The sequence below is a fragment of the Lampris incognitus genome, chromosome 7 (genome assembly GCF_029633865.1).
Source record: "Lampris incognitus isolate fLamInc1 chromosome 7, fLamInc1.hap2, whole genome shotgun sequence".
Lineage (NCBI taxonomy): Eukaryota > Metazoa > Chordata > Actinopteri > Lampriformes > Lampridae > Lampris > Lampris incognitus.
The window spans coordinates 62,839,895-62,864,862 of NC_079217.1; the positions used below are offsets into that span (position 1 = coordinate 62,839,895).

General features: G+C 46.4%; 1 protein-coding gene across 1 annotated transcript in view; it reads left to right on the forward strand.

Annotated features, from left to right (window-relative positions):
- Positions 1–6,303: 6,303 nt before the first annotated feature.
- The window catches only part of slc8a2b (solute carrier family 8 member 2b), a 91,063-nt gene continuing 72,398 nt past the window's right edge, over positions 6,304–24,968 (forward strand). Inside the window, exons 1-3 of the mRNA XM_056282915.1 lie at positions 6,304–6,705; positions 22,847–22,984; positions 23,247–23,474. Of these exons, the coding sequence (XP_056138890.1) occupies positions 6,304–6,705; positions 22,847–22,984; positions 23,247–23,474 (768 nt within the window). The remainder of the gene's footprint in view (positions 6,706–22,846; positions 22,985–23,246; positions 23,475–24,968) is intronic.

A 24,968-nucleotide genomic window follows, 5' to 3' on the forward strand; every position in this document is an offset into this window, starting at 1 on the left:
CCTTTCATCCACTCTTACGCAGTAGATACACACACACACACACACACACACACACACACACACACACACACACAACACATATTGGCACAATCCCAACTCAGGCGCAAACACCTGCTCACGGGCTTGCCCCCCTAATGTACACACACACATATACACACTCAACAAAATCGCCTTGCTGCCAGGCTTCGTGTCCTGTCCAAGGCCATCACGTGGGCTCCTGGTTGGCACTGGCAGATTCAGCCCCCCCCTCCTCTCCTCCTCCCCGCCCTCCCCGATGCTGCATTCATTATTTCTGCTGAATCGCTTCATCTTTTCGTGAATCCCAAACTTCCCAGAATGCCGTCCGTTCACAACGTCAGGAGTTTGAGTGGACGCACTGGAACTTCGGCTGGAACGGGGGCGGGGTCCGGGTGACGTGGCGGTCTATTCCGTCATCTACCAACACGGGATCTCCGGTTCAAATCCCCCTGTTGCCTCCGGCTTAGTCAGTTGTCCCACTCCTACCCCGGATGTGGGTAGGAGTGGGATAACTGGTTATGGACAATTGGGGAGAAAAAATGAGGGGGGGGGGGGCTTCAGTTGGGACTCAAAAGGACTAATGTTCCATCCGTCCATCCAATATCCAAACTGCTTATCCTGCTCCCAAGGTGGAGGGGATGCTGGAGCCTATCCCAGCAGCCATTGGGCGGCGGGCCTCATTACTTAAGCAAGACGCAGAGTACTGGCAGGTATGCATAATCACGATTCCCTTGTCGAGCAGAAACAGGTTTATTGTGATGGACTGGACGCTGAAAAGGTCTTTTTTGTGGCGATGTATTGTTGAGTTCTTTACTTGTTATTGTGCAATTTCAAGTAGTTGCCCTGCAGCATTTATAACAGAGGAAAATACAGGGGACAAAAAGAAGTGAAAGTTGGAGATACCGGAAATCTATCGTTCAGTTTATCAGCAACAGCGCTGGTTCCATTTTTCTTCTTTAAATTGAAGTTTTGAAGATGTAAAGATGACTCATAACTAACAGCTCGATATACTCGGGCGTCAGCTGTCACTTGGTTTGAGTGCGTTTTGTTACATGTGTCGTGTGTAGTGAAACCAGTGGAAACCAGACCCCAAATTGTTTCTTAGAAGCACAAGTTACCACGTGTACATAGAAACCCGAGCAGAAGGTAGAGTCATAGAACGTTTCTCTATTGACCACCATCAGCGACCAGTAGGAATCCCAACACCGTCGGCGACCAGTAGGAATCCCAACACCGTCGGCGACCAGTAGGAATCCCAACACCGTCGGCGACCAGTAGGAATCCCAACACCGTCGGCGACCCGTAGGAATCCCAACACCGTCGGCGACCAGTAGGAATCCCAACACCGTTGGCGACCAGTAGGAATTCTAACACTGTCGGCGACCAGTAGGAATCCCAACACCGTCGGCGACCAGTAGGAATCCCAACACCGTCGGCGACCAGTAGGAATCCCAACACCGTCGGCGACCTGTAGGAATCCCAACACCGTTGGCGACCAGTAGGAATTCTAACACTGTCGGCGACCAGTAGGAATCCCAACACCGTCGGCGACCAGTAGGAATCCCAACACCGTCGGCGACCAGTAGGAATCCCAACACCGTCGGCGACCTGTAGGAATCCCAACACCGTCGGCGACCTGTAGGAATCCCAACACCGTCGGCGACCGTTGTCTTAAGTGACAGTGGCTCTCGAGTGCCAAGACCAAAACTGGGCAGACACTGTACGAGTGGAGCCTGACTTTATTTAACCCAGATTTGGCCGTCCCCCACCGAATTTCTGCCTCATCCAGCTGGTGCTTGAGGTGCACTTGAGGGGGGTTGCGATGCCCGATTAATTGCCCGAACGGTACGTGATCTATCTGGTCGGAGGATCGGATGGATTTCTGGCGTTTCAGAAATGTTGGTCGGCCGTCTTGCAGTTTGAGCGGTATCATGATCCCGTCTTCCAAAATTCAGCGCTGGTCTATCTCGAGTACGCCACGAGCCAACAGTAACAGCATGGCGCAGACGAGGGAGCGGGGACACCGGACTGGATCTATGGAGATCAGATGGATCAAGCTCTGGCGAAAGTAGCCTAAGCCGATCTGGACTGCAGCCCGCACCTTTCTCCGAGCCTTCGTCACAAACGTGTCCTAAAATGTAAAATACAATGCAAAAAATAAAACTGTCAGCATTTTGGAGGGTGCAGCTATGTTATTTGAATAAAACTTAATTGGAATTGGACAAAATTGTTCAGTTTTCCAGAGTTTTCCGTGTGCGTGTAGCCCAGCAGTCGGTTGATTCAGCGTTAATAGGCACACAGTCCCTTTAAGAGTCCCGGCCGTGAGCGCGGCGGCTGCGTGACGTCAGAGCGGGAGAGTTGGCAGGTTCGCTCGACTAGATGGCGGAGAGGAGGGAAGGCCCAGCCAAGTGTTGCCGGCCTCAGGCAGGCCCGTAGCCAGAAACATATTTAGGGGGGGGGGTCGGGCAACACTGCCGAAAGCTACCGGTAAATAAAATTCCCACACAGTATACTATAGCCTAATACCCAACCGTACGGTAAATGTCAACGTATTAATGGCCCATAGATAATCATCAATGCATTAATAAATAAAAGTGGGTCTTACCTTATAAAAGCAGGTCCAATCGTCTTTTTTGTCTGCAAAAGATGTCCAGTACCTCTTCCGGCGTCACCACAATGTCTCTGTGCTCCGAGAGCAATGTCAGTCCATTAAGCCGTCTTTCCGTCATTGTACTGCGCATTTTGTCCTTGATCCTTCCCAGACGGGAAAAACTTCTCTCGACATGGGCACTGGTGACAGGAAGCGTGGTCAAAACGCGGAGAAGCTTGAAGATGCTTGGAAACAACTCACTGTTACAGGCATTTAATGCCTCAATGGCATTTTGTGGAACATAAGTTGCATCTGTCCATTTATCCCGCCAGGTGTCAATTTCTGACTTTACAACTTCCAGAGATGGCAGTAAGGAGCAGAGGTTGGAGATCACATTTCTGTGTTTGCTGAAGCGTTCCTTCATCTGTGACGAATAAAAGTCAAGCATGACTATGAAAAGCTTTTGCCGGTAGTGATTTTCACAGGCCTTCAATGGATCCTCATTGCAGTCCATGCCTCTTCGTGGTCGAAATTCAACCCCATACTTGGCTGCTTGGGAAGAGGTCTTTTGGAAAATCTGCCTGAACTCCATCTCGGAGTTAGCCCTCATCTCATCTACCTGCTTAATAACAGCATCAGCAGCTGAAACGCAACTCACCAAGTCACAATTTTCCTTCTGAAGGAAGGTGGACAGGTGGTAGGTTTCTGCAAGCATCTTCTCACTCACATTCATGGACAGCATTAATTCTGCATTGTCAGTTGAATTAAAGAGCTGAGTGGCTTTGACAGATGTGTCCCCTGTGAAGGTTTCACTGATTTTCTGCAGGCTGGATCGCACAGGGTCTAAAAGCTCGTTGAATGTAAATAGTGCGTCGTGGACCACTAGGGGTCCGCGGACCCCCGACTGAGAAACACTGCCCTAGTCAGGGGCACAGGCAGAAGTATTAACTCTAACATGCATATCTTTGATGGTGACTGTCTATCACCTGGAGTTTGCGCCAGTACTGTTTTTGTAAGAGTAATCTGATTTGACCAATTGTAAATGCTGAATAAGCAGAATGCATTTTATTTTACACCCCCCCTTTTTTTTCTTCCCAATTGTATCCGGCCAATCACCCCACTCTTCGGAGCCGTCCTGGTCGCTGCTCCACCTCCTCTGCTGATCTGGGGAGGGCTGCAGACTACCACATGCCTCCTCTGATACATGCGGAGTTGCCAGCTGCTTCTTTTCACCTGACAGTGAGGAGTTTCACCAGGGGGACGTAGCGCGTGGGAGGCACACGCTATTCCCCCCCAGTCCCCCCCCCCAAACAGGCGCCCCGACTGACCAGAGGAGGCGCTAGTGCAGCGACCAGGACACATACCCACATCCGGCTTCCCAGCTGCAGACACGGCCAGTTGTGTCTGTAGGGACACCCGACCAAGCTGGAGGTGACACGGGGATTTGAACTGGCGATCCCCGTGCTGGTCGAAATAGACCACTACACTACCCAGATGCCCCAGTTTTATTTGCATTGAAAATGTTTTGAAATATTTAAAGCGAACATATGTGGAACTGTTTTTTTTCTTAGTATAAGGTGTAATATTTTAATATTTTAAAAGTAATCCCAAAAGTATTCAGATTAGATTACATTTTTTGTAATCCAATGGATAAGGTTACTAATTACAAAAATGTCCATGTAATTTGTATTCAGTGGCTGACTACATTTCAAAGTAGTCTGACCCAACCCTGGAGTTAACCCCGTCTGCAGTATTACATAGTAAATCATGCAGTGTCTGCCCAGCTTAACGCAAACAGTCTTTCACAAATTCCACGAGCTACCTAATGCAGAGGTCTCACAGAAATGTCAGTCGAAGAATGATCATAAGGTATAACACTGTTTAACATTTATATCGTCACACAACAGTATTTATTTAACGACAGTGCTGCTTACCTGTCCAACAGTAGCGTGGCCAGCTCCGCATAGGTTTTTATTCCTTTATATACATATACATACAGATGGGCGACAAATTAAAGGGAAAGCCTGAATGCTTGACCCCAACAGTGAGGAGGTCCGGAGGCTTTGTTATACCGTGGGGGGGGGGCATTTTCCTGGCATGGTTTGGGTCCACTTGTCCCCTTAGAGGGGATGTTCCCTGCAAATCAATACAAAGTTGTTCTGAGTGACCGCCCTCATCCTGTGATGAGACATTCCTATCCTGATGGGAGTGGTCTCTTCCAGGATGACAATGCCCCCATCCACGGGGCACGAGGGGTCGCTGAATGGTTTGATGAGGGTGAAAATGATGTAAATCATATGTGCTATGGCCTTCACAGTCACCAGATCTCAACCCAAGTGAACACCTTTGGGATGTGGTGGACCGGGAGATTCGCATCATGGATGTGCAGCCGAAAAATCTGCAGCAACTGCGTGATGCTATCATGTCAATATGGACCAAACTCTCTGAGGAATGTTTCCAGTACCTTGTTGAATCTATGCCACGAAGGATTAAGGCAGTTCTGAAGGCAAAAGGGGGTCCAACCCGGTACTAGCAAGGTGTACCTAATAAAGTGGCCAGTGAGTGTATATGGGACATTTTGGACAAACATGGGGGACAGGGCTGTCCGCCACCATTACCAAAACACCAAATGAGGGACTATCTTTTGGAAGAATAGCGTTCCTTCCATCCAGTAGACTTCAGAGACTTGTAGAATCTCTGACAAGGAGCAGACACTGTGGGCTCTGTCTTACACCTGGCACAAATTGACGCTAATGCGAGTCTCTACTAGTTTTAGACCGACGCAGTTGTCATTTCCCCGGCCAGTGCCCGTGTTGTTTACCTAGCAAATGTACTACTTGCACCCATTTGAGCGCCCATGGGCGTATTGGTCTTAAAATGAGGTGTGGTCAGGCACATTGTTGATGCGTTGCGGTCTTGAGGCAGCGGAAGGGGATTGTGTTACTGACCAACAAAAACCTGGTCTTAAGTCAATGGCGCAAACAAAGCAAACAAATCTCCATGCACATCAGATTATTTGTTACATGTTGGTAAAGGAGTAGGAGGACGTACACACTTATCTTTCCCTACCCTTTCCCACCGACTCTTAAGTTAATTCAGCGACTATAGATTTCAAACTCAGTTCCTGCTGCGCTGTATAGTTCAGATTCAATGCAAGTTGTGTTGCACAATGCAAACTCGACTAACTCGTCAGTTAACGTTCATTTTATGGTGAAAGAAAAACAATAAATCAGGCATTTAACTGACGGTTTAGATGACCACCATAGCAAGCAACCTGCTTGCTATGCGTTTCTGAATTCCAGCTTGGTTTATTCAAATTTGAATTTTGAAGAATACGTAGGTCCGAAGTCAATAAAGTTATTGGGGGGTTGCAAAGCAGACGCAGTAACATTGTTCTTTTATTCACCGCTGTATTTGGTTTTGGTAGTAGAATTGGCAGTAATGTGATGTAACACACTGGATGAAACAGGCAAAAGTTTATCGGACGGTAAATCAGATAATTAATTTGATAACTAACCACTCTTGTCTCGCTCTGTCTCTCTCTCCCTCTCTTCCTCTCTCTCTCCAGGTGAGCCAGTCACACCGTTCCCACTTCTACCCAGCTCCCCCCCCTCCACTTGAACCTTAACCTCCCCCCTCCTCTTCACCTACCTCCACCTTCCTTTCCAACGCACGCTCCATAAAAAAGCCCTGACATGCCTCCCACCGCCTCGCCCACCCCCTCCGTACTCCTCTCCCTCCTGTTCCTCCTCCCCCTTCTCCCCCCATGCCAACCAGAATCCCAACGCAGTGACGCTGGTGAGATGGACGGCGGCCTGGACCCACGAGGGGTCTCCCCCTCCATATTTTCCGCCTCCCATCCCCCCTCCCCTGCATCCTATGGTAACAGCACAGCACTGGGCATCAGCGGGAAATGCGAGGATGAGACAGTGTGCAAGCCGGGGATCCTGCTGCCCGTCTGGCAGCCCTTGAACCCTGGCCTTGGTTACCAGGTGGCCCGGGCCATCGTCTACTTTCTGTCGCTCATGTACATGTTCCTGGGTGTGTCCATCATAGCCGACCGCTTCATGGCCTCTATAGAGGTCATCACCTCACAGGTGAGGTGGTGGGAGGGAGTGGATGGATGGATGTTAATGATGGATGGATGGATGGACTGATGCGTGGATGTTAATGGTTATGTAAGTCTACATCATCACTTTCTGACTCATGGAATCCAATTAGGTCATCATCTGGATGGATGGGTGGGTGGACGGATGGATGGATGGATGGACATTCTTTTTCCTTGAGGCTACCATAACTGTCTAACTAATGGAATCCATTGGTTGGGATAATGAATGAATGAATGAATGGATCGATGGATGATGGATGGTTTATCTGATGTCTCCGTAAGTACTTATCATCATTAAATTCCTCATAGCCATGGATGGATGGATTCATGCAACGATGGGTGGCGGTTGATGTTTTTGTGAGTCTACATCATTGCTTTCTGCTTCATGAAATCCAATGGGGTCATGGCCTGGATGGATGGATGGATGGATGAATGGATGAATGGATGGGTGGATATACAAATGAAATGTATCATGGATGTGTCCTCTTAAGTTTGCTATCCATTTGAATGAACACTAATGAATTTCATTGATATTCGATGTGATTTCATAACCGCCCAAAGTCTTGCATGCTGGATTAGATTCTTTGAATCTCCATTTAAATTTTGTACAGACCAACACCCGCACTTCCTTAAATCCAAGCAAATTATTTAAACTCATTAGATACACTCTGTTTTAGCTGGAAGGTAACTCCGCTGTGTACATTTTGTTAAATATTTGCCCGTGATCAAAGGTAAAAAAAAGAAATCTACAAAGCCATTAAGCCTGTTAGCAAATGGAAGTCTTCATTCTAAAATACTTTATATCGATTTTAGATTAAATTTTCTACTTGATATTCATCAGTGAATATTTCAAGACGTATGGAGCTGTTTCCAAAAACAACTGTTATCTCCAAAGACCACATTTAGAACCGGTATTAACGTGTGATCAGGATTTCTTTTCTGGATAAGGAAGAAACGTTTAATAATGTGGGGTTTAAACGTACACAGACCATGTCCAGAGCTAGTCTGGCCCACATTTGTGATAGGATCTCATTCAGAATCAACCTGTTGTAAATACAGAGCGCTGACATTGATAAGAAAAACCATCCATGCAGCCCATAGTTCAGTGTTAGGCCACCACAAGCCACCAGAACAGCTCCAATGCGCCTTGTCATAGATTTTACAAGTCTCTGAACTCTACCGTAAGGATGGAACACCGTTCTCCCCAAAAACATACCCCCGTTTGGTGTTTTGATGATGGAGGTGGAGCGCCCTGTCTAACACTTTGGCTCAAAAACTCTCATGTGTTCTTTTTTTGGGGTGTGGTGAGATTTTTTTTTCTACTTTTCCAGTTGAGTAGAACTGTTTTCTTGGCAAGTGTTAAGGCCGTCAAAATGGGTCGCTGAAGTTTGGGTGGTGTTTCTACCGAGGAGAGATCTCCAAGAAGACAAACCCATGGGCAAACTGGAATGCCGTGACCCTGGAGAGAGGATAGTTTATTCATTGTGTCGGTCCAAAATGTTTGAATAGGTGGGAAGAGCCAAATGGTGTGTGAGTAATCGTCCGTGGTATTGAGTATAAAATGTGAGCGAGTGTCTTTGTCTGGGAATCCCATTTTTAACATCATTTTGTTTTCTGGCAGTTATTTTTCTGTCACTTATCATAGCACTCAAAATAACCAGGGTGTATGGAGGTATCACGTAATAATTGACCGTCTATGTTGTATTGTCTGCTACCAATGATACCCGGCGTTTACCCTTCTGCCTGTTCTCTTTCTGGATGGGGTACAAGACCTTCCATCTCTCGTTGATCTCCCAGGGGAATTGGTTGTTAAGTCCAGACCTGGTTCCCTTCAACTCCCGTCCTCTTCCCTTGACCATATCCTTTTGCTTGAAATGTTCAAATTTGGCAATAATAATGGACCGCGGTCGAATTCCTATGTGGTTACCCGCTGGATGGACTACATCGGTGTTCAGTAGGTCGTCTGTGTCGGTGGATGAGTCTGCCGTCTTCCTCTTAGCCGATTTGTTGCCGTCGTCCTCCGTCATGTGCTGGTTGTGGTAACGATCAATACATTCAATCAAGGCCCTCCACTCTGACATATATGGTGTAAAGTTCCACGGGATGACCAATATAATTTGGAGCGGATGATTCTCATTTTATTTGTAACTAGTAGTTTGTTGTTTTTTTTATCTGAGACGGAGCAGATCATCAGTATTTACATCTTGCAGCTGGGTGTTCTCTCTTCATGTTCTCATGAGATCACAGCATACTCGTCCCTTGCAGTTGCCCTCTCCTCCCCTTGTTGTCTGTTTCTATCGACAGCACATAAGTGTTCAATCGGGTTGCAATTTGGTGACTGTGAAAGCCGTAAGTGTGTGATTCACATCATTTTCATACTCATTCAGTGACCCCTCGTGTCCTGTGGATGGGGGCATTGTCATCCTGGAAGAGACCTCTCCCATCATGCTAGAAGTGTTTCATCATAAGATAAAGGGGATCACTCAGATTAACTTTTAGTGGGGCAGCTTAGCTCCAATATTCATAAGGATTGTGCATTTTGTGATAAAAGCACCAAACTTGGTACATATGTAGCTTAATATATTTAGAAGAAATCTGGATATGGAGCCCCTGAAAATTAACCCCGTAGTGGCCATAGCAGGCATGGACGTTATTAGATCGCCTTTAGCGGGGCTATGGCCTCCCTAAATTTCATATCAGCCATTATGACAAGACAGAGGAGAGAATGTTACCTTTCCAGAGATACCAATATTATAGTCCAAATAGAACCAGAGATATACCATTTTATATATCGGATGTCACTAATGCATGTTGAAAAAAACTAAGTTCCCAGTCACTTTTGAGACATTATTCACATTTCAAAACATTATTGACGTGATAAAAGTACCAAATTTGCTACATACAGTATGTTGATAAATATATTGGGGAACAAAACTGGGTATTGGGCCACTCCAAATTTGCCCGTTGCTACTAATCATCACCACTAGATGCCGCTGTACCGCAGCTACAAGACAAGTGACATTGACAGTTGTGACAGAGCGTTTGGCAGGTAGGTAAAGAGGTGATAAAGAATAAAGGAAAATGGGTCAGTTTAGAGATATTTTCTGGTAGATGACTCAGACAAAACCCTAGCTACCATTCCATGAAACTAGCAATCGTTAGCTAGCTAGCTAACATTCTAGTAAGCTAGCTAGCAACCGTCCTAGGTACTATTCTAGTAAGCTAGCTAGCTAGCTACCTTTACATAGCTAACGTTACCTTGCCCCCATTCTAGTAAGCTAGCTAGCTAGCTACCTTTACATAGCTAACGTTACCTTGCTCCCTTTCTAGTAAGCTAGCTAGCTAGCTACCTTTACATAGCTAACGTTACCTTGCTCCCATTCTAGTAAGCTAGCTAGCTACACAATATCTTTAGTGCTATCCCCTTTTGGGACTAGTAAAATGAGATTGACAATGAAAAGAAATTAAATAGAAATGGAAAATGAAATGAATCAATGATTTTACTGTAATAAACAGCCTGATCTCTTAGAAATCCGTGAAATGACCACACAATGCGGTGTTACGAGGTCGTGGTCATTTCACAGATTTCTAAGAGATCATGTTGGTGTCAATTGTCTAAGTGACTCTTTGTTTTTATGTCTGTTATCATTACAGGATGTGCCCTGATGAGCTGTGAAGATGCAACACGGCTATTATTAGTGGTGGTGGTGGTGGTTGCAGTGAACAGCCGAATACGTCCTGAGTACCGCTGTCTTTTATTATGTCAAAGAGCTTCACGTTGGTAGACCCTGCACTTCCTTTACCAGCCAGGTCTGGACATGCAGTCTAGACTGAAAAATACCAGTCAATTTTGCAAGTTGTTCGGATAATACCACCACTTTACCCCTGTTTAGTTTAAACTGCTGTGTTGATCGGTAAATCTGATAGTAGTCAGTCTGGCTGAGTCTAGTTCTGTATACAGGAAACATGCTGGGGCTAGTTGCGTCTCTAGAAATCACCCTTCGTTGTACAATGCCAGTATAAATAAAGGAACCCATTCATCATGCTGTGTACTTGGATGTTATGTGATGTTTGGCTTACATTATCGGCAATTCTGGAGGACCTGCTTCACTCCGTCTGTTTAGACCAGATGGGCAAATTTGATGATAGAGAGGGCCACAAAATTTTTATCTCCACTACCGGAGGGCCAGATTGTGACCATGCACTTCCACTAGTGGGATACTGTAACCCCATCACTCAATTAACCAATTATAGCTACTAATTTAATGAAAAGAATAAAATATATACCGGTAATCAAAGTTTATTATGCCAGCATTTCTATTTAGTGAGTCTAACACAGAAACAAAATGTCCACATTCCTGAGTGATGTCATTATTTCAGTGCAATGGGATCTCAAAAATCATCATTCAATAATGGTACATTCACACTAAGTGCAACAGCTAATAGTCATGTTTGTAGTGCATTTCTACTCTGCCCTCCCATTCCATGACGTTTCAAATTAACATGAATTTAGCTCAGAATGGTAAAATGGTAAATGGACTGCATTTTATATTGTGCTTTTCTAGTCTACCCACCACTCAAAGCGCTTTTTTACAATGTACGCCTCACATTCACCCATTCACACACACACATCATTGAAAGCCATTGAAACTCACCCACAGGTGGACCAGCATGAAGTTCTGTCTTCATGAGACGCGCGTGGCCTCTCCTGCTGGCGTACAATAGGCTGAATGTCCCTCTCGGTGTTTGTGCATCCAAACTGCGTGAGCTGGAACAGAGTTTCATCTGTCAGCCTGTTTCGCTCTTTTGACTTGATGTGCTTCGTTGTTGAGAAGCTGCTCTCGCAGATGGAAGTGCTCCCAAACACGCTGGCCATCGAGAGTGCAAAACCCCTGAGGAGTGGAAAGCGGGACTCGGGTAGTAGTCTCCAAAATGAAATTCCTCTCTCATTGCGCTTTGCTTGAAAGTTCCACAACTTACCCAGACCATACACAAACTCGTAGACAAGTGGCAATCGGAGACAACAGACAGATCAGTACATGGGCAAGAGATGCACACTGTCACTCTCGTGTGGCCATGCATGCAGACTTACACGAGGACCAGGCGAAGGATGAAAATTCACGTTAAAAGAATTAAATAGAAATAAATAAATGAAGCATGCTAAGATGCATCGCACGTTACGTTCCAATACAACATTCAGTGAACGTACAGACCCACAAGCTATGCTAAAAACAGCTGAGGTATAAACCAGCTATTGTGGTTTAAAACAAACTAAAGCATTCATTTAAAATGACTACTCTCAGCATTTAACAGCCTGATAAGCAGAAGGACCGAAGGACTTAGAATAGCGATTGGTTTTCCTAGGGGGCGCTTTACAGCGCTGACCTGAGGGCATTACAGTGAGTTCACTGGACAGGACGTGGGTCAGATCGGCTAATAATTCCCTTTGCTTTCTGGGCCCCACGTTTCTCCCAGAGGGAGCACAAGTCTCTCTGCTGGACTCCGGTTATCTTGGAGCAGACCTTAACCATACGGTCCTTCGCAGTCAACCCATTAAACCAACAAATAAAGGAAAAAGGTAAAAGACTTTCAATAAATGACCGGTAGAAAATACATGAGATGGTGTTACAGACATTAAAGGAGTTAAGCTTCCGCAGTAAGTGAATTCTTTGTCGTCCACGCTTGACAATCGGATGTGTTCACATCGAACTTGAGTTGGGAGTCGAGTCGATATATTAATAGCTAGCTAGTAATAACGTTCCCCACCTGACGTGTGATGCAGTGCAATATTGGACAGTCAATGCTGCTCTGTTGGAGGAGCCCGGCGAATCCAGTGCATCTTACTCACAGTGACGGTGCACCATCGGTAACAACAGCTGAAAATTTGTCAAAGCCCCCATGCTCACTTACAGCACTTGAACGGCATTGCAAACATCCTCGCCCTTGACTGTCTGTGAATGTTCTCATTCATCCAGGTCATGGTTATCCAAAGGAGTTGAACCAAGTGCAACTGGACTGGTAATCCTTTGGATAACCATGACCTGGATGAATGAGAACATTCACAGACATGTTGCGGAACAATTTGGGTCTGACACCCTTAAAATGGTGTTACCAGTCCAGTTGCACTTGATTCAACTCCTTTGGATATCCTTGCCCTTGATTGCGTCATGCAAAGGCACCAATTTCAGTGACTCTTTGTGCACTTCAAATAAACTGTCAGTGGCTCTTGTGTAAATGAGAAGCTGGCTAACATCCATCTGTACTCATCCAATGCTAAGGAGAAGTACTTGCAGTCACGCATGACTTGTTTTAGCTTTCCCTCGACATGATTTTTTTCCGGACCCCCCCCCCCCTTTTCTCTCCCCAATTGTATCTGGCCAATTACCCCACTATTCCGAGCCGTCCCGGTCGCTGCCCCCACCCCCTCTGCAGAACCGGGGAGGGCTGCAGACTACCACATGCCTCCTCTGATACATGTGGAGTCACCAGCCACTTCTTTTCACCTGACAGTGAGGAGTTTCGCCAGGGGGACGTAGTGCGTGGGAAGATCACACTATTCTCCCTAGTTCCCCCTCCTCCCTGAACAGGCACCCCGGCCAACAGAGGAGGCGCTAGTGCAGCAACCAGTATCCAGCTTTCCACCTTAAGACTCGGCCAGCAATCCCCATGTTGGTAGGCAACGGAATAGACCGCCACGCCATCCCGACGCCCCCTCAACATTTATCCTTTTTTTAAATCATTCTTTTATGCACAGCATTGCTTCGCTGGGCTTGATTTCCTGCTGACGTGAAACGGCACTCAGCGCCATCGTCTGACTCAGGAGGCCCAAAAACTCAGATCGGATTAATACTGCACTGACCTGGATTTCGTCCATATTCTTGCTACATGCCGATCAGCATGTTTCCTTCAGCACCTCTGTTGCTTTTATTGACTATACTGTATCCACATGAGGGGCATGGAAGGTGGGGAGACCATAATGTGCCTCATCTTTTATTCCCTCAAAAAGGCACAAGCTGGGCTTTTCAATCTTTTAGGAGCTCCCCCAACTGGGTTGCCCACATTACTGAAGATTTGACTCTACCCTATTTTGTTGACCTTTTTAGTCCTTATGGCTGGTTGTTTTCATTCAACTCTTATCCCCCCAAGTAGACCGGGCGACAGGTATAATCAAGCAGTGCCAACTCGAGACTCGGTGAAAACAACATGTTTTATTGTTCTCTTGCTTCTGCTATCAGGAAATGGTCAACCTAAGCCTGGCCCAGATTTTAAATGTTTAAATACCCCTTGTGATTTCAAAGCTAGATCTGGGCTTGGCATTAGTCACCTAAATGTCAGAAGTCTTGCCTCCTAAATTGGATCTAGTGAAAATCTGGGCAAAAATCACCTAATACCAATATTCTTGTCTTGCCTGAATCTTGGCTAAACAAATCTATCACAGACAAAATGTTTTTTTCATTGTCACCATCCCAGAAAAGGTATATTTTTTAAAACAAATCACGCTACTATCCTATCATCAGTATCTCTCAGCAGACAATTTAAATTTCTTGCCTTGAAATTGGAACTCCTTCAGGGCCACTTTATCACCGTTGTAGATTGTTATAGATCCTCCTCAGTGGGCAGCGAGGCTTTATCATCGTTGAGTAATCAGCTATCAACCTTAGATTTTAATGAGAGTCTCCTTGCTGGAGAGTTTAACTGGAACTGGTTGTCCTCTGTCTCTGACCGTTTTAAATTTACTTGCGACTAATTTAATCTTGCACAACTAATAGCTCAACTCTGAATATTAAATGCCCAGAGAAATCCTCTCTTCTTGGTTTACTTTTAACAAATGCTCCTCATAAATATCCGGATAATGGTATTTTTGCAAATGATGTGAGTGTGAGTGAGAGAGATGGCCTGGCAGCCTGTCCAGGGTGTCTCCCCGCCTGCCGCCCAATGACTGCTGGGATAGGCTCCAGCATCCCCGCCACCCCGAGAGCAGGATAAGCGGTTCGGATAATGGATGGGTGGATATGAGGAACCATTGTGTTGTAGCTACAGTCAGACAAGCTAATCTCCCAAAATCAGAGATTTTGAGAAAATCTGCGAGCAAGCTTTCCTCCACGATTTGTGGACATTTGACTGGAACAAGCTCTCTCTCAATGATGTAGAGCCGGCTTGGAAATACTTTCATGATGCTTTTACTAATATTATAAATAAATATGCTCCCCTCTGCAAATTTAGAGTAAAAGCCTGAAACAATCCTTGGTTTCCCCCTCAGCTGTCCAATCTACTATAAGGCAATGGTGTTTGTAGCCTGTGCTAAGGCCAGAAAATCCAAATCCCATACTGACGGGCTGATTTTTTAAACAGCTCCGGAATTGCTTATAGTGCTAAAATCTTCATTTGGGGGTGTAACCACGAATGAGTTGCCAGCCTGTAAAACACTCATGTACTCTAACTGATAAATCAGCCATTTTTAACTGTTTGAATCAACATTTTGTTTCTTCACGTTCTTTATTTGAGTCTTTACATCCAGATCAAAAACAATGAGAAATTGAAAATCTATGAACCCCTCAGCCGGGTAATTATCTAGCCCCCATCCTTAACAGGCTGAATAGCCCTTGTTTGGTAAGATACGTAAATGTGCTTGTGATCGCCTAAGTCACTGTAAAACAAGTGTCAGCCGGTATTATGAACAAGTCTAATTGATCTGATATTGATGGTAAACAAAGATCTTTGGACAGCTTCGGTGCGGACCTGTACAAGCGAGCTGAGAATAGACACTTTTCATGGGATTCATCCAAAGTCGATGGGAACATGCCGGTTTATCCTATAGGCGTAAATAACTTTTCAAAACGTGTTATTGTCAAGATTATTGACCACGGGGGGGGGGTCTGTCTCTTCACCGTTAGGCAGGAACATTAGCTTCCCATAATGGGAATTACATAAATTCCCCTTTCCGTGCATTTAGCTCCTACTTTGTTGCAAATTAAACTTGATCGTAGTAGTTGTTGGGGGGGGGCACATTGTTTATGAGAGAGAGAGGGAGACAGAAAGAGAGAGAATGACAGAACGAGAAGCGGAAAGAGAAAACGACAGTGACAGGGAAACAGGGATGTTGTATAATGCCTGTTTGCCCAAGAGAATAATTGTTATAAAGTGCAAGCCATTATAAGCAGATACAGATCCCAGCAGGTGTAATTGAGATGTAGTCTATTGCTTTGTGTAGTTGTGTGTGGGCGTGTGTGTGTCTTGTGTATGGGTGTGTATGCACGAGAGGCAGAGAGAAAAGAAAGGCTTGTGCAGTGATGAGGGTGTAGATGTGCTGGTTCGGGTGTTAATGAGTTTGCGTTAGGGCCGGGGCGATAAATCGATTTTATCGATCAATTCGAATTTGTAATTAAGGGCGATTTAATTTGAAGGAAAATCGATTTTCTCATGAACTTCCACCGCCGGCGCTCCTCTTGAGCTCCCATAGGTCAGACTGCGCTGCCTCCCCCCCCCCCCCCCGCTTCTCCACAAATGCACATGGCAGCAAGCAAGGATGAGCTCGTCCCCAAATAAGGCACAGTGTCCTCGGTGGTGTGGAACTGGTCTGGCTTTGTGGCGTCCGACAGCGAACAAACCACGACCTACTGCAGGGTTTGCTCTAGAGCCGTTGCAACTAAAGGAGGCAGCAGCACGACGAATGTATTTCAGCACCTGAAGCAGAGGCCTGCGGCGGAGCGGGAGAAATGTTGCTCACAAGGCCGCAGCCCACATACACCCGCTAAAAAACAATCCACATTAGCCGAGTCCTCATTGTGTCCCTTACGACAAGAAAGGGACGCGGTGGAAAACTCTTACTGTTGCAGTCGCGCTGCATATGGCTAAAGACATGGTCCCCATGTACACTGTGGAGAAGCCGGGGTTTACCCACATGTTAAAAACTCTCCACCCCAAGTATGCACTACCAAGCCGCAAGTAGTTTGCCGGAGTTGCCTTGCCTCACCTGTACAACTGCACATGGGAAAAGATGGCTAGAGAGCTGCAGGAGGGGTCGTTTTACTCCACCCCAACAGACTTTTAGGGTCCAGCCGAACCATGCGGCCCTACGTGAGTTTGGCTGTACATTTTATCAACAACAACTGGACTCTGCGAAGCGTCCGTCTCCAAACAGCCTGTTTCCCTGAGGATCGCTAAAGAGAGATAATTGGCCAGGAGCTGGAAGAGGCTCTGAACTCCTGCAACCTTGCTGAAGACCGACTCATCTGCATGGCAACAGGCAGTGGCACCGACATAATCAAAGCTCTCAAAGACAACGAGTGGCCCAGTCTCCAGGGCTTTGGACATAGACTGCACAACGCTATAGGTAGGAGTCTAAATGATGCATTCAAGTGATGTGGAAAAAATGGTCGACCTGAAAATGTATTTAATTCCCAGTGACGTAACAAGATATTACTTTATCAGTAAAAATGTTATTACAATACCAGTCAGGACATGTTACTGCATTTACTGTTCACCATTTATTACATTATTGAGTTTTATTACATTTTCAATCCGTTATTACGGTATCAGGAAATTATTACATCATTGGGTGCTACAAGCCCCCTTAATGCATGATGCTCACATGCATAATTCATGATTAATGCATTTTAATCAATTTAATGCATTTACTCTAAATGTACAGGCATGATTCATCATAATGGTACACACGCCCTGTGTTTGTGTGTGTCTTTCGTTTGCGTCACTGAAATGTTGAAATGTGTAAAAAGACTTGTGACATATTGAAGAATAAGTGTGTGAATGTAGTTTTGTTTGTGTTTTCTTTATTTATTTACTATACAGAGAATGGTGTGACGGACCCACGGATTGAACGTGCCATTGGGGTTTGTAAATAGGCTGTTGCTGCCTTTTCCTATAGCTGGAAACAAAGAAGAGAGATGGGTGAAGTACAGACTGAGCTTGGTCTACCCCCTCATCAGCTAATAACCGAGTCCCAGACCAGATGGGGTTCACGACAAAAAATGATACAGAGATTTCTGGAACAGGAGAAGGCCATAGCCCGTGTGCTGGGCTCAGACAAGGCATCTTGTGCCCACTTGGCAAGACATTGATGTTTTCGAGTCCATAAATTAAGCTGTCAAACCACTCCAAGACCTTACTGAGGCCCTGTCCGGGGAGGCTTATGTTAGCGTTTCCTACATTAAACCGGTGCTCCATTTTTTCAAAACCAGTCTCCTACAGCCGGAGGAGGAAGACACCGAGCTCACTGAAACTATACAAACAAACATTCTTCGGTACCTTGATGACAAATACAGCAACCCTGTGACGGACAAACTCTTAGCCATGTCCTCCCTGATGGACCCCAGGTTCCGAACAACCTACATTGACCCCGGCAAGGTGGAACGAGTCAAAAAAAGGGCCGTCACTGCGCTGATGTCTCAGCCTGTGCCTGCTGGAAAAAGTACACCACAGCAGCCTGGTCCAGCTGGGCAGGCGTGTCAAGACGCACAGCCTCCACCGAATAAGAAAACGACTTGAGCTTCCTTCTTCGAGAAGAATGTGCCACTGCCATCTCCCCACCAGTCAGAAGCAGGGAAAATAGAGAGACCGAGCCGGCAACCTACCTGTTGACCCCTGAGGCAGATCCAGACACTGATCCACTTCGGTGGTGGAAGCGCCACGAAGCAAACGTCCCAAGGCTCAGTAGAAATACCTTTCTATCCCTGCTACACGTGCCCCGTCAGAGAGGGTTTTTAGTGTGGGGGGGTGGCATTGTTACATGCAACAGGGCATGCCTCAATCCAGAGGTAGTACACAGGCTTGTATTCCTTGCCAAAAATTTGTAAAAAAAAAAACTAAAGACAGCATTGCAAGCACCTCACGTCCTGTACATTAACTAAAATTTGATGTTGACTATGCAATAATGCATGCAGATGTTTGATTTTGTACACATATTCAAGGATTCAAAGTAGGGACAAAATAATTTCTGTATCCAAGAGGCACCTTTGTTTAAATGCACAACATATGCACTTAAATGAAAGTTTTGTTTGCGCTGTATCAATCCCAACGGGGAAAATAATCTATTTTTGTAACGGCATGTAATATGACATGTTAAATTTACGTTTTCAAAAAGTGTTTTATCAGAAACCTTGTTTTTTTCAAGAGGAAGCACTTTTATGTGTTTTGTTTTTTTTTGCATTGGTTTGAAGGTGCACCATATCACTGTCAGAGAAGTGAACATTTTCTTAGGTATGTTTTCCAAACTGGGAGATTAGCTCCCTGTAAATTGGGACATTGTTTGAAGCCAGTAGAAAGGTGCTGAAATGTTACATTGTTGCTGTTGTTGACAATGGCAGGGCCTGCCATCTTGTTTGCAGTCTGTTGTTGATGATGAATCAAATCCATTACACCAGCTCATGGGGCACGTACCACACAACAACTTTTGTAGTCAGGGGTCACCAAAAAAGTATTGTCGAGCAAAACTGCCAGCAAGTCAGACCCCCCCCCCACACACACACACACACACAACAGCAGGCCATCATTTCTGCTCACACACAGACCTACACAGTGCTGTGCCATCACTTTCTTTACTATCAGTAGCCAACACTTTATTAAAAGTCCTAGCATATTAGGTGAGAACAGTAGGTTACTGTTCTGTCCTCAGTTCACGCTCGTTCGCTCAACTAGACAGACAGCTAACACATCCAATGAACTTCAGAGGCAAGATGTAGTTTCCAGGCTTTTACTTGTCTTCAGCGCAGCAAAGTACTATTGACCTAAATATCTGGTATCATGGCATGCATCTTTAAGTGAAGTCTCCTTTGTTACTCCCCTCTTTGCTACTACTAGGTCCTGCCTGCTGACCGTCATTCTGACCTCCCTCTGCTTCCTTAATACAACAGCACATAAATGTAAAACTCACCATCATCCATCCTATCCTGCTCAGTATTAAGCCTGTGTGAAGACCACAGAAAATACAGGTTGCATCGTCATCTCTAAGTCCTAATTCTTACAAGTTTCGACTTGGTATTTTTTGGCACAAAAAAAAGGGTCGGATATATCCTCCATACATTTAATCAGCCTTCAGCACATGTGGATTTTAATACTTTTCAACAACCCAACCAGGTAAAACTCCTACATTCCTGAGTGAAAACAAAAAGGGGGTGCCTTTTATTCATTCATTCATTCATCTTCAGCCGCTTCTCCGGGATTGGGTTGCGGTGTCAACAAGCTAAGTAGGGCACTCCAGATGTCCCTCTCCCCAGCAACGCCCTCCAGCTCCTCCTGGGGGGATCCCAAGACGTTCCCAGGCCAGATTAGACATGTAGTCCCTCCAGCAAGTTCTGGGTCTACCCGGGGTCTTCCCCCAGTTGGCCGTGCCCGGTAAACCACCAAAGGAAGGCGCCCAGGAGGCATCCTAATCATATGCCTGAACCACCTCAACTGGCTCAATTCGATGCGAACGAGCAGCGGCTCTACTCCGAGCTCCTCACCCCATCTCTTAAGGCTGAGTCCAGACACCCTATGGAAGAAACTCATTTCAGCCGCTTGTATCTGCGATCTCACCCTTTCGGGTCACTACCCAAAGATCATGACCATAGGTGAGGGTTGGAACGAAGATTGACTGGTAAATTGAGAGCTTTACCTTCTGGCTCAGCTCCCTCTTCACCACAACGGTCCGGTACAACGTCCGCATTACTGCTGATGCTGCACCAATCCGCCTGTCAATCTCCTGCTCCATCCTACCCTCACTCTTGAACAAGACCCCTAGGTACTTGAACTCCTTCACTTGAGGCAGCAACTCATCCTCAATCCGGAGGGAGCAATCCACCATTTCCGGTAGAGAACCATGGCCTCAGACTTGGAGGTGCTGACTCTTCATCCCGGCCATTTCACACTCAGCTGCAAACAGTGCACGCTGGAGGTCACGTTCTGATAAATCCAACAAAACCACATCATCTGCAAAGTGCAGCGATGCAATTCTGAGGTTCCCAAAACGGACGCACACCTCACATTGGCTGCACCTTGAGATCCTGTCCATGAATATCACAAACGGAATCAGAGACAAAGGACAACCTTGGCGGAGTCCGACACCCACCGAAAATGGGTTTGACTTTATGCCGAGAATGCGGACACAGCTCTCACTTTGGTTATAAGGAATCAGGAAATCTTTATTTGTCATTTCCCCCAGCTCACAGCAGTGCAACACAAAGACAAAAACATATATCCAAAAACTACAAGAGCACACGTATCGAAATTAACACATATATCCAAACTAAACAAAACATAGAAATAAAATCACTGTCCAAGGGAACGAACCCCTGCCAGGATGACTGTCAGAACCGCTGGTGTGCATGAGCTAGCAGTTAGCTTAGCCTGCCCCGCTTCCGCATCCTGTCAGACCGCCCTCGGTGTTTCCTCTTCGGGCACAGCTCCAGGCAGAGCCGTGGTCCTTGGGCCCACTGGACACAGCAGACCAGGCGCCCTTAGCCGATCCAATGCCAGCTCTCCCAGCCAGACACCCTCGACACACCTCCCCGCTCTCCACACGACAACACCAAAAACACCACAGTCAGCGTTAAGTGAGGCCGCCGCCAGACCACTCTCGGTGTTATCGGAACTGCATGTGCTAGCAGTTAGCTTAGCCTGCCCCGCTTCCGTGTCCTGTCAGACTGGCCTTGGTGTTACTTCCTCGGGCACAGCTCCAGACAGGGCAGTGGTCCCTGGGCCCACAGGACGCAGAAGACTACGCTTTCCCAGCTGATCCAGCGCCAGTTCTCGCAGCCACAGGGCAGTGGTCCCTGGGCCCACAGGACACAGAAGACTAAGCTTTCCCAGCTGATCCAGCGCAAGTTCTCGCAGCCACAGGGCAGTGGTCCCTGGGCCCACAGGACGCGGAAGACTAAGCTTTCCCAGCTGATCCAGCGCCAGTTCTCGCAGCCACAGGGCAGTGGTCCCTGGGCCCACAGGACGCAGAAGACTAAGCTTTCCCAGCTGATCCGGCGCCAGCTCTCGCAGCCACAGGGCAGTGGTCCCTGGGCCCACAGGATGCAGAAGACTTATGCTTTCCCAGCTGATCCAGCGCCAGTTCTCGCAGCCACAGGGCAGTGGTCCCTGGGCCCACAGGACACAGAAGACTAAGCTTTCCCAGCTGATCCAGCGCCAGTTCTCGCAGCCACAGGGCAGTGGTCCCTGGGCCCACAGGACGCAGAAGACTAAGCTTTCCCAGCTGATCCAGCACCAGTTCTCGCAGCCACAGGGCAGTGGTCCCTGGGCCCACAGGACACAGAAGACTAAGCTTTCTCAGCTGATCCAGCGCCAGTTCTCGCAGCCATCAAACGAAGACAAACCTTAGATGCAGACGTGGACAAAGACACTGCATGGACAATACTGGGTGAGGCCGCCGCAAACGAGAATTCACGCCGCTATCTTTCCAAACCAGAAGCAGGGAAAGGAGCAGCTCCCTAAAAAAAAAAAAAAAACTTTACGGGGAGAAAAAATAGGAAGAAATCTCAGGGAGAGCAACAGAGGAGGGATCTCTCTCCCAAGGCGGACAAGGTGCAATGGATGTTGTGTTTACGCAGTTTACACAATACAACATTGAAAGAAGATAGCACAATTATAATGGACTTATAAAATGCATGAAGAATATGATGAGGAGGGTGTAGTAATTTATTTTAATCTTTTTTCCATAGCTACTAGTGTAAAGCGTGCTTGGGATCCTTGAAAGATGCTATACAAAGCCAAGTTGTTGTTGTTGTTGTTAAAAAAAAGGAATGAGGGAATTGCAGCAGAGAACAACTTCCATCCATCTTTTTCATGGTCATTGTAAGTGAATGTCTGATCTTGTTTCCCATAATCCATCACCTCGAGAACAACAGTCCTTCCTCCCCCTGCTGGCAGATGGAATAGGATTCCTTTATCATGTATGTAATGTGTGTTTGGATATGGGGATCTCTGTTTGTGTGTGTGTGTGTGTGTGTTGTCTGTTCTTGCAGTGAAAAGGATGTATGAGTGTAAGGGAGGTAATACACTGAGTAGTAAAAAACAGCATCCATACAATGCAGTGATGCAGTCATCCCTCTGTAAAGCAGTTTGTGGAAATACAATCATTCATTCCTTTGTGTGTGTGTGTGTGTGTGTGTGTGTGTGGTGGCTAACAGGAGAAGGAGGTGACCATCACCATGCCTAATGGTGAGACATCAGTAGCGACAGTCCGCATATGGAATGAGACGGTTTCCAACCTGACACTCATGGCTCTGGGCTCCAGCGCTCCTGAAATACTGCTGTCTGTCATAGAGGTATGCATATACACAGGCCACACACACACACACACACATTGGCACGCCAACTTTCTTCTTCCCCTCTCTATCTTTTTCTCTCTAAAGTTTCATTTTATTGCCCAGTGGCCTCTGTGATTGTGACTTGTGCTTTCGTTACAATCTAAAAGATCTATTATAGCCATTTGCTCCTATCATTTCTAACTGTCTGCCTGTCTACACACCCCTACTTCACCCACCTCCTCATGCACTTACTTGCACACACACACATTCGCTTCCACAGGTGTGCGGTCACAGCTTTGAAGCTGGCGAACTGGGCCCAGGGACCATCGTGGGCAGCGCCGCCTTCAACATGTTTGTGATCATTGGCCTCTGCGTGTGGGTCATCCCCGAGGGAGAGACCAGGAAGATCAAACACCTGAGGGTGTTCTTCATCACTGCCTTCTGGAGCATCTTCGCCTACATCTGGCTCTACCTGATCCTGTCCGTCATCTCGCCGGGCGAGGTCGAGGTGAGGGAGGATGGAGGTTATTCTTTTTAAGATCTTTGCCGAGCTTTATTCATTGATAAGGGAATCAAAATAGCAAAGTCATTATAAGTCGCCTTCAAATATATAGTCTGTGATATTGTCCGAATGAATTATCCGGCACTGCTGGTGGTTTTCCCTGCTCACACATAACATGGCACTGCCTTCTGTCCCATTTCAATCAGGAGACACACAGTGAATGAAGTAAATAATTGTTTATCATATAAAATAATAGTGGAAATTAAATCATTTCAAGAAAGTCTTTGGTGGTTAGGCTCAACAGGGAGATTTCTAATTGAGTGGCATAAGCCCTGAACACCAGCATAGTAAATCCCCCCCCAATGGAGTCCAGACACTGGTGGTGGTGACTGATGACTTCTGCCAAGATTGACAAGGCTGATGAAGAGATGAAACTGATGATCTGTGAGGACTAAGCGGGTGATAGGGAGATGGAGGGGATGCGCATAATAGCAGCACAAACGCACTAACTGCCGAGAGAGAAACATATTCAAAACCAGAGGAGTTCACTCAGTAGAGTGCAAGATCTCCGCCAGGTGTACGAATCTCCCCTTCCACGGTCCTCGGACCTGGCGACAAACCCGGCCACTTTATTAGGCACACCTGTCCAACTGCTCGTTAACGCAAATGTCTAATCAGCAGAAAATGATTTGCTGGCTTGCAGAATACGATCGACTTCTCGTTTAATACCCGGAATGGATAATGTTTTGGCTTTGACACTGTCGCTGCCCGATCTGAGTCAACCGTTCGCATGCGCAACTCATGCGAACGGTTGACTCAGATCGGGCAGCGACAGTGCAGCATTGATCAAGCAAGCTAGAGTGAATGAAGAGAGGGAGCGGCGATAGTGAGAAGAAAGGTTTTGAATCACCACAACCATGAGAGGTTCTTCATCATACAGTCATATTTGTGAAAAAAAATTAGGCTGATAGGTCCATTAGTTTGTGAGATTAGCCGCGGACAGATATATGCACGTGCACGCAACCAAATGCATAATCCCCTCCAGATTATCCGCCTGGCGGAGAGAAAGACAGCAGCAAGTTGATAGGCTACCAATGCAGGTGTGTCTCTGTGCTATAGACCCTTTTACAGCTGGTAAACAGTGATCACGTGGTTTTTGCTGCCAGAATGCGCATGCGTACTATGCATGACGTAGGTCATAAAAGGGGTCTATTGAACGGTCTTTTCCCCGATGGAATGCGGTAGAAATTACTACCTTTAGTTTTGCTAGACCTGTTCTGGCAACCCCACAACACAACAAGATGACATCCACTTGCACTCTGCATCGACTGGAGATGGAGAAGTTGCCTCTTCTGCTGCCAGAATGCGCGTGCGTACTATGCGTGACGTAGGTCATAAAAGGGTCTATTGGATAGATGAGACCAGGTGATGTGATCAGCTGATAGCTCAATTAACAACCCCAGACAATGACAGCAAGGGAAATGACGAGTGAGCATGCGT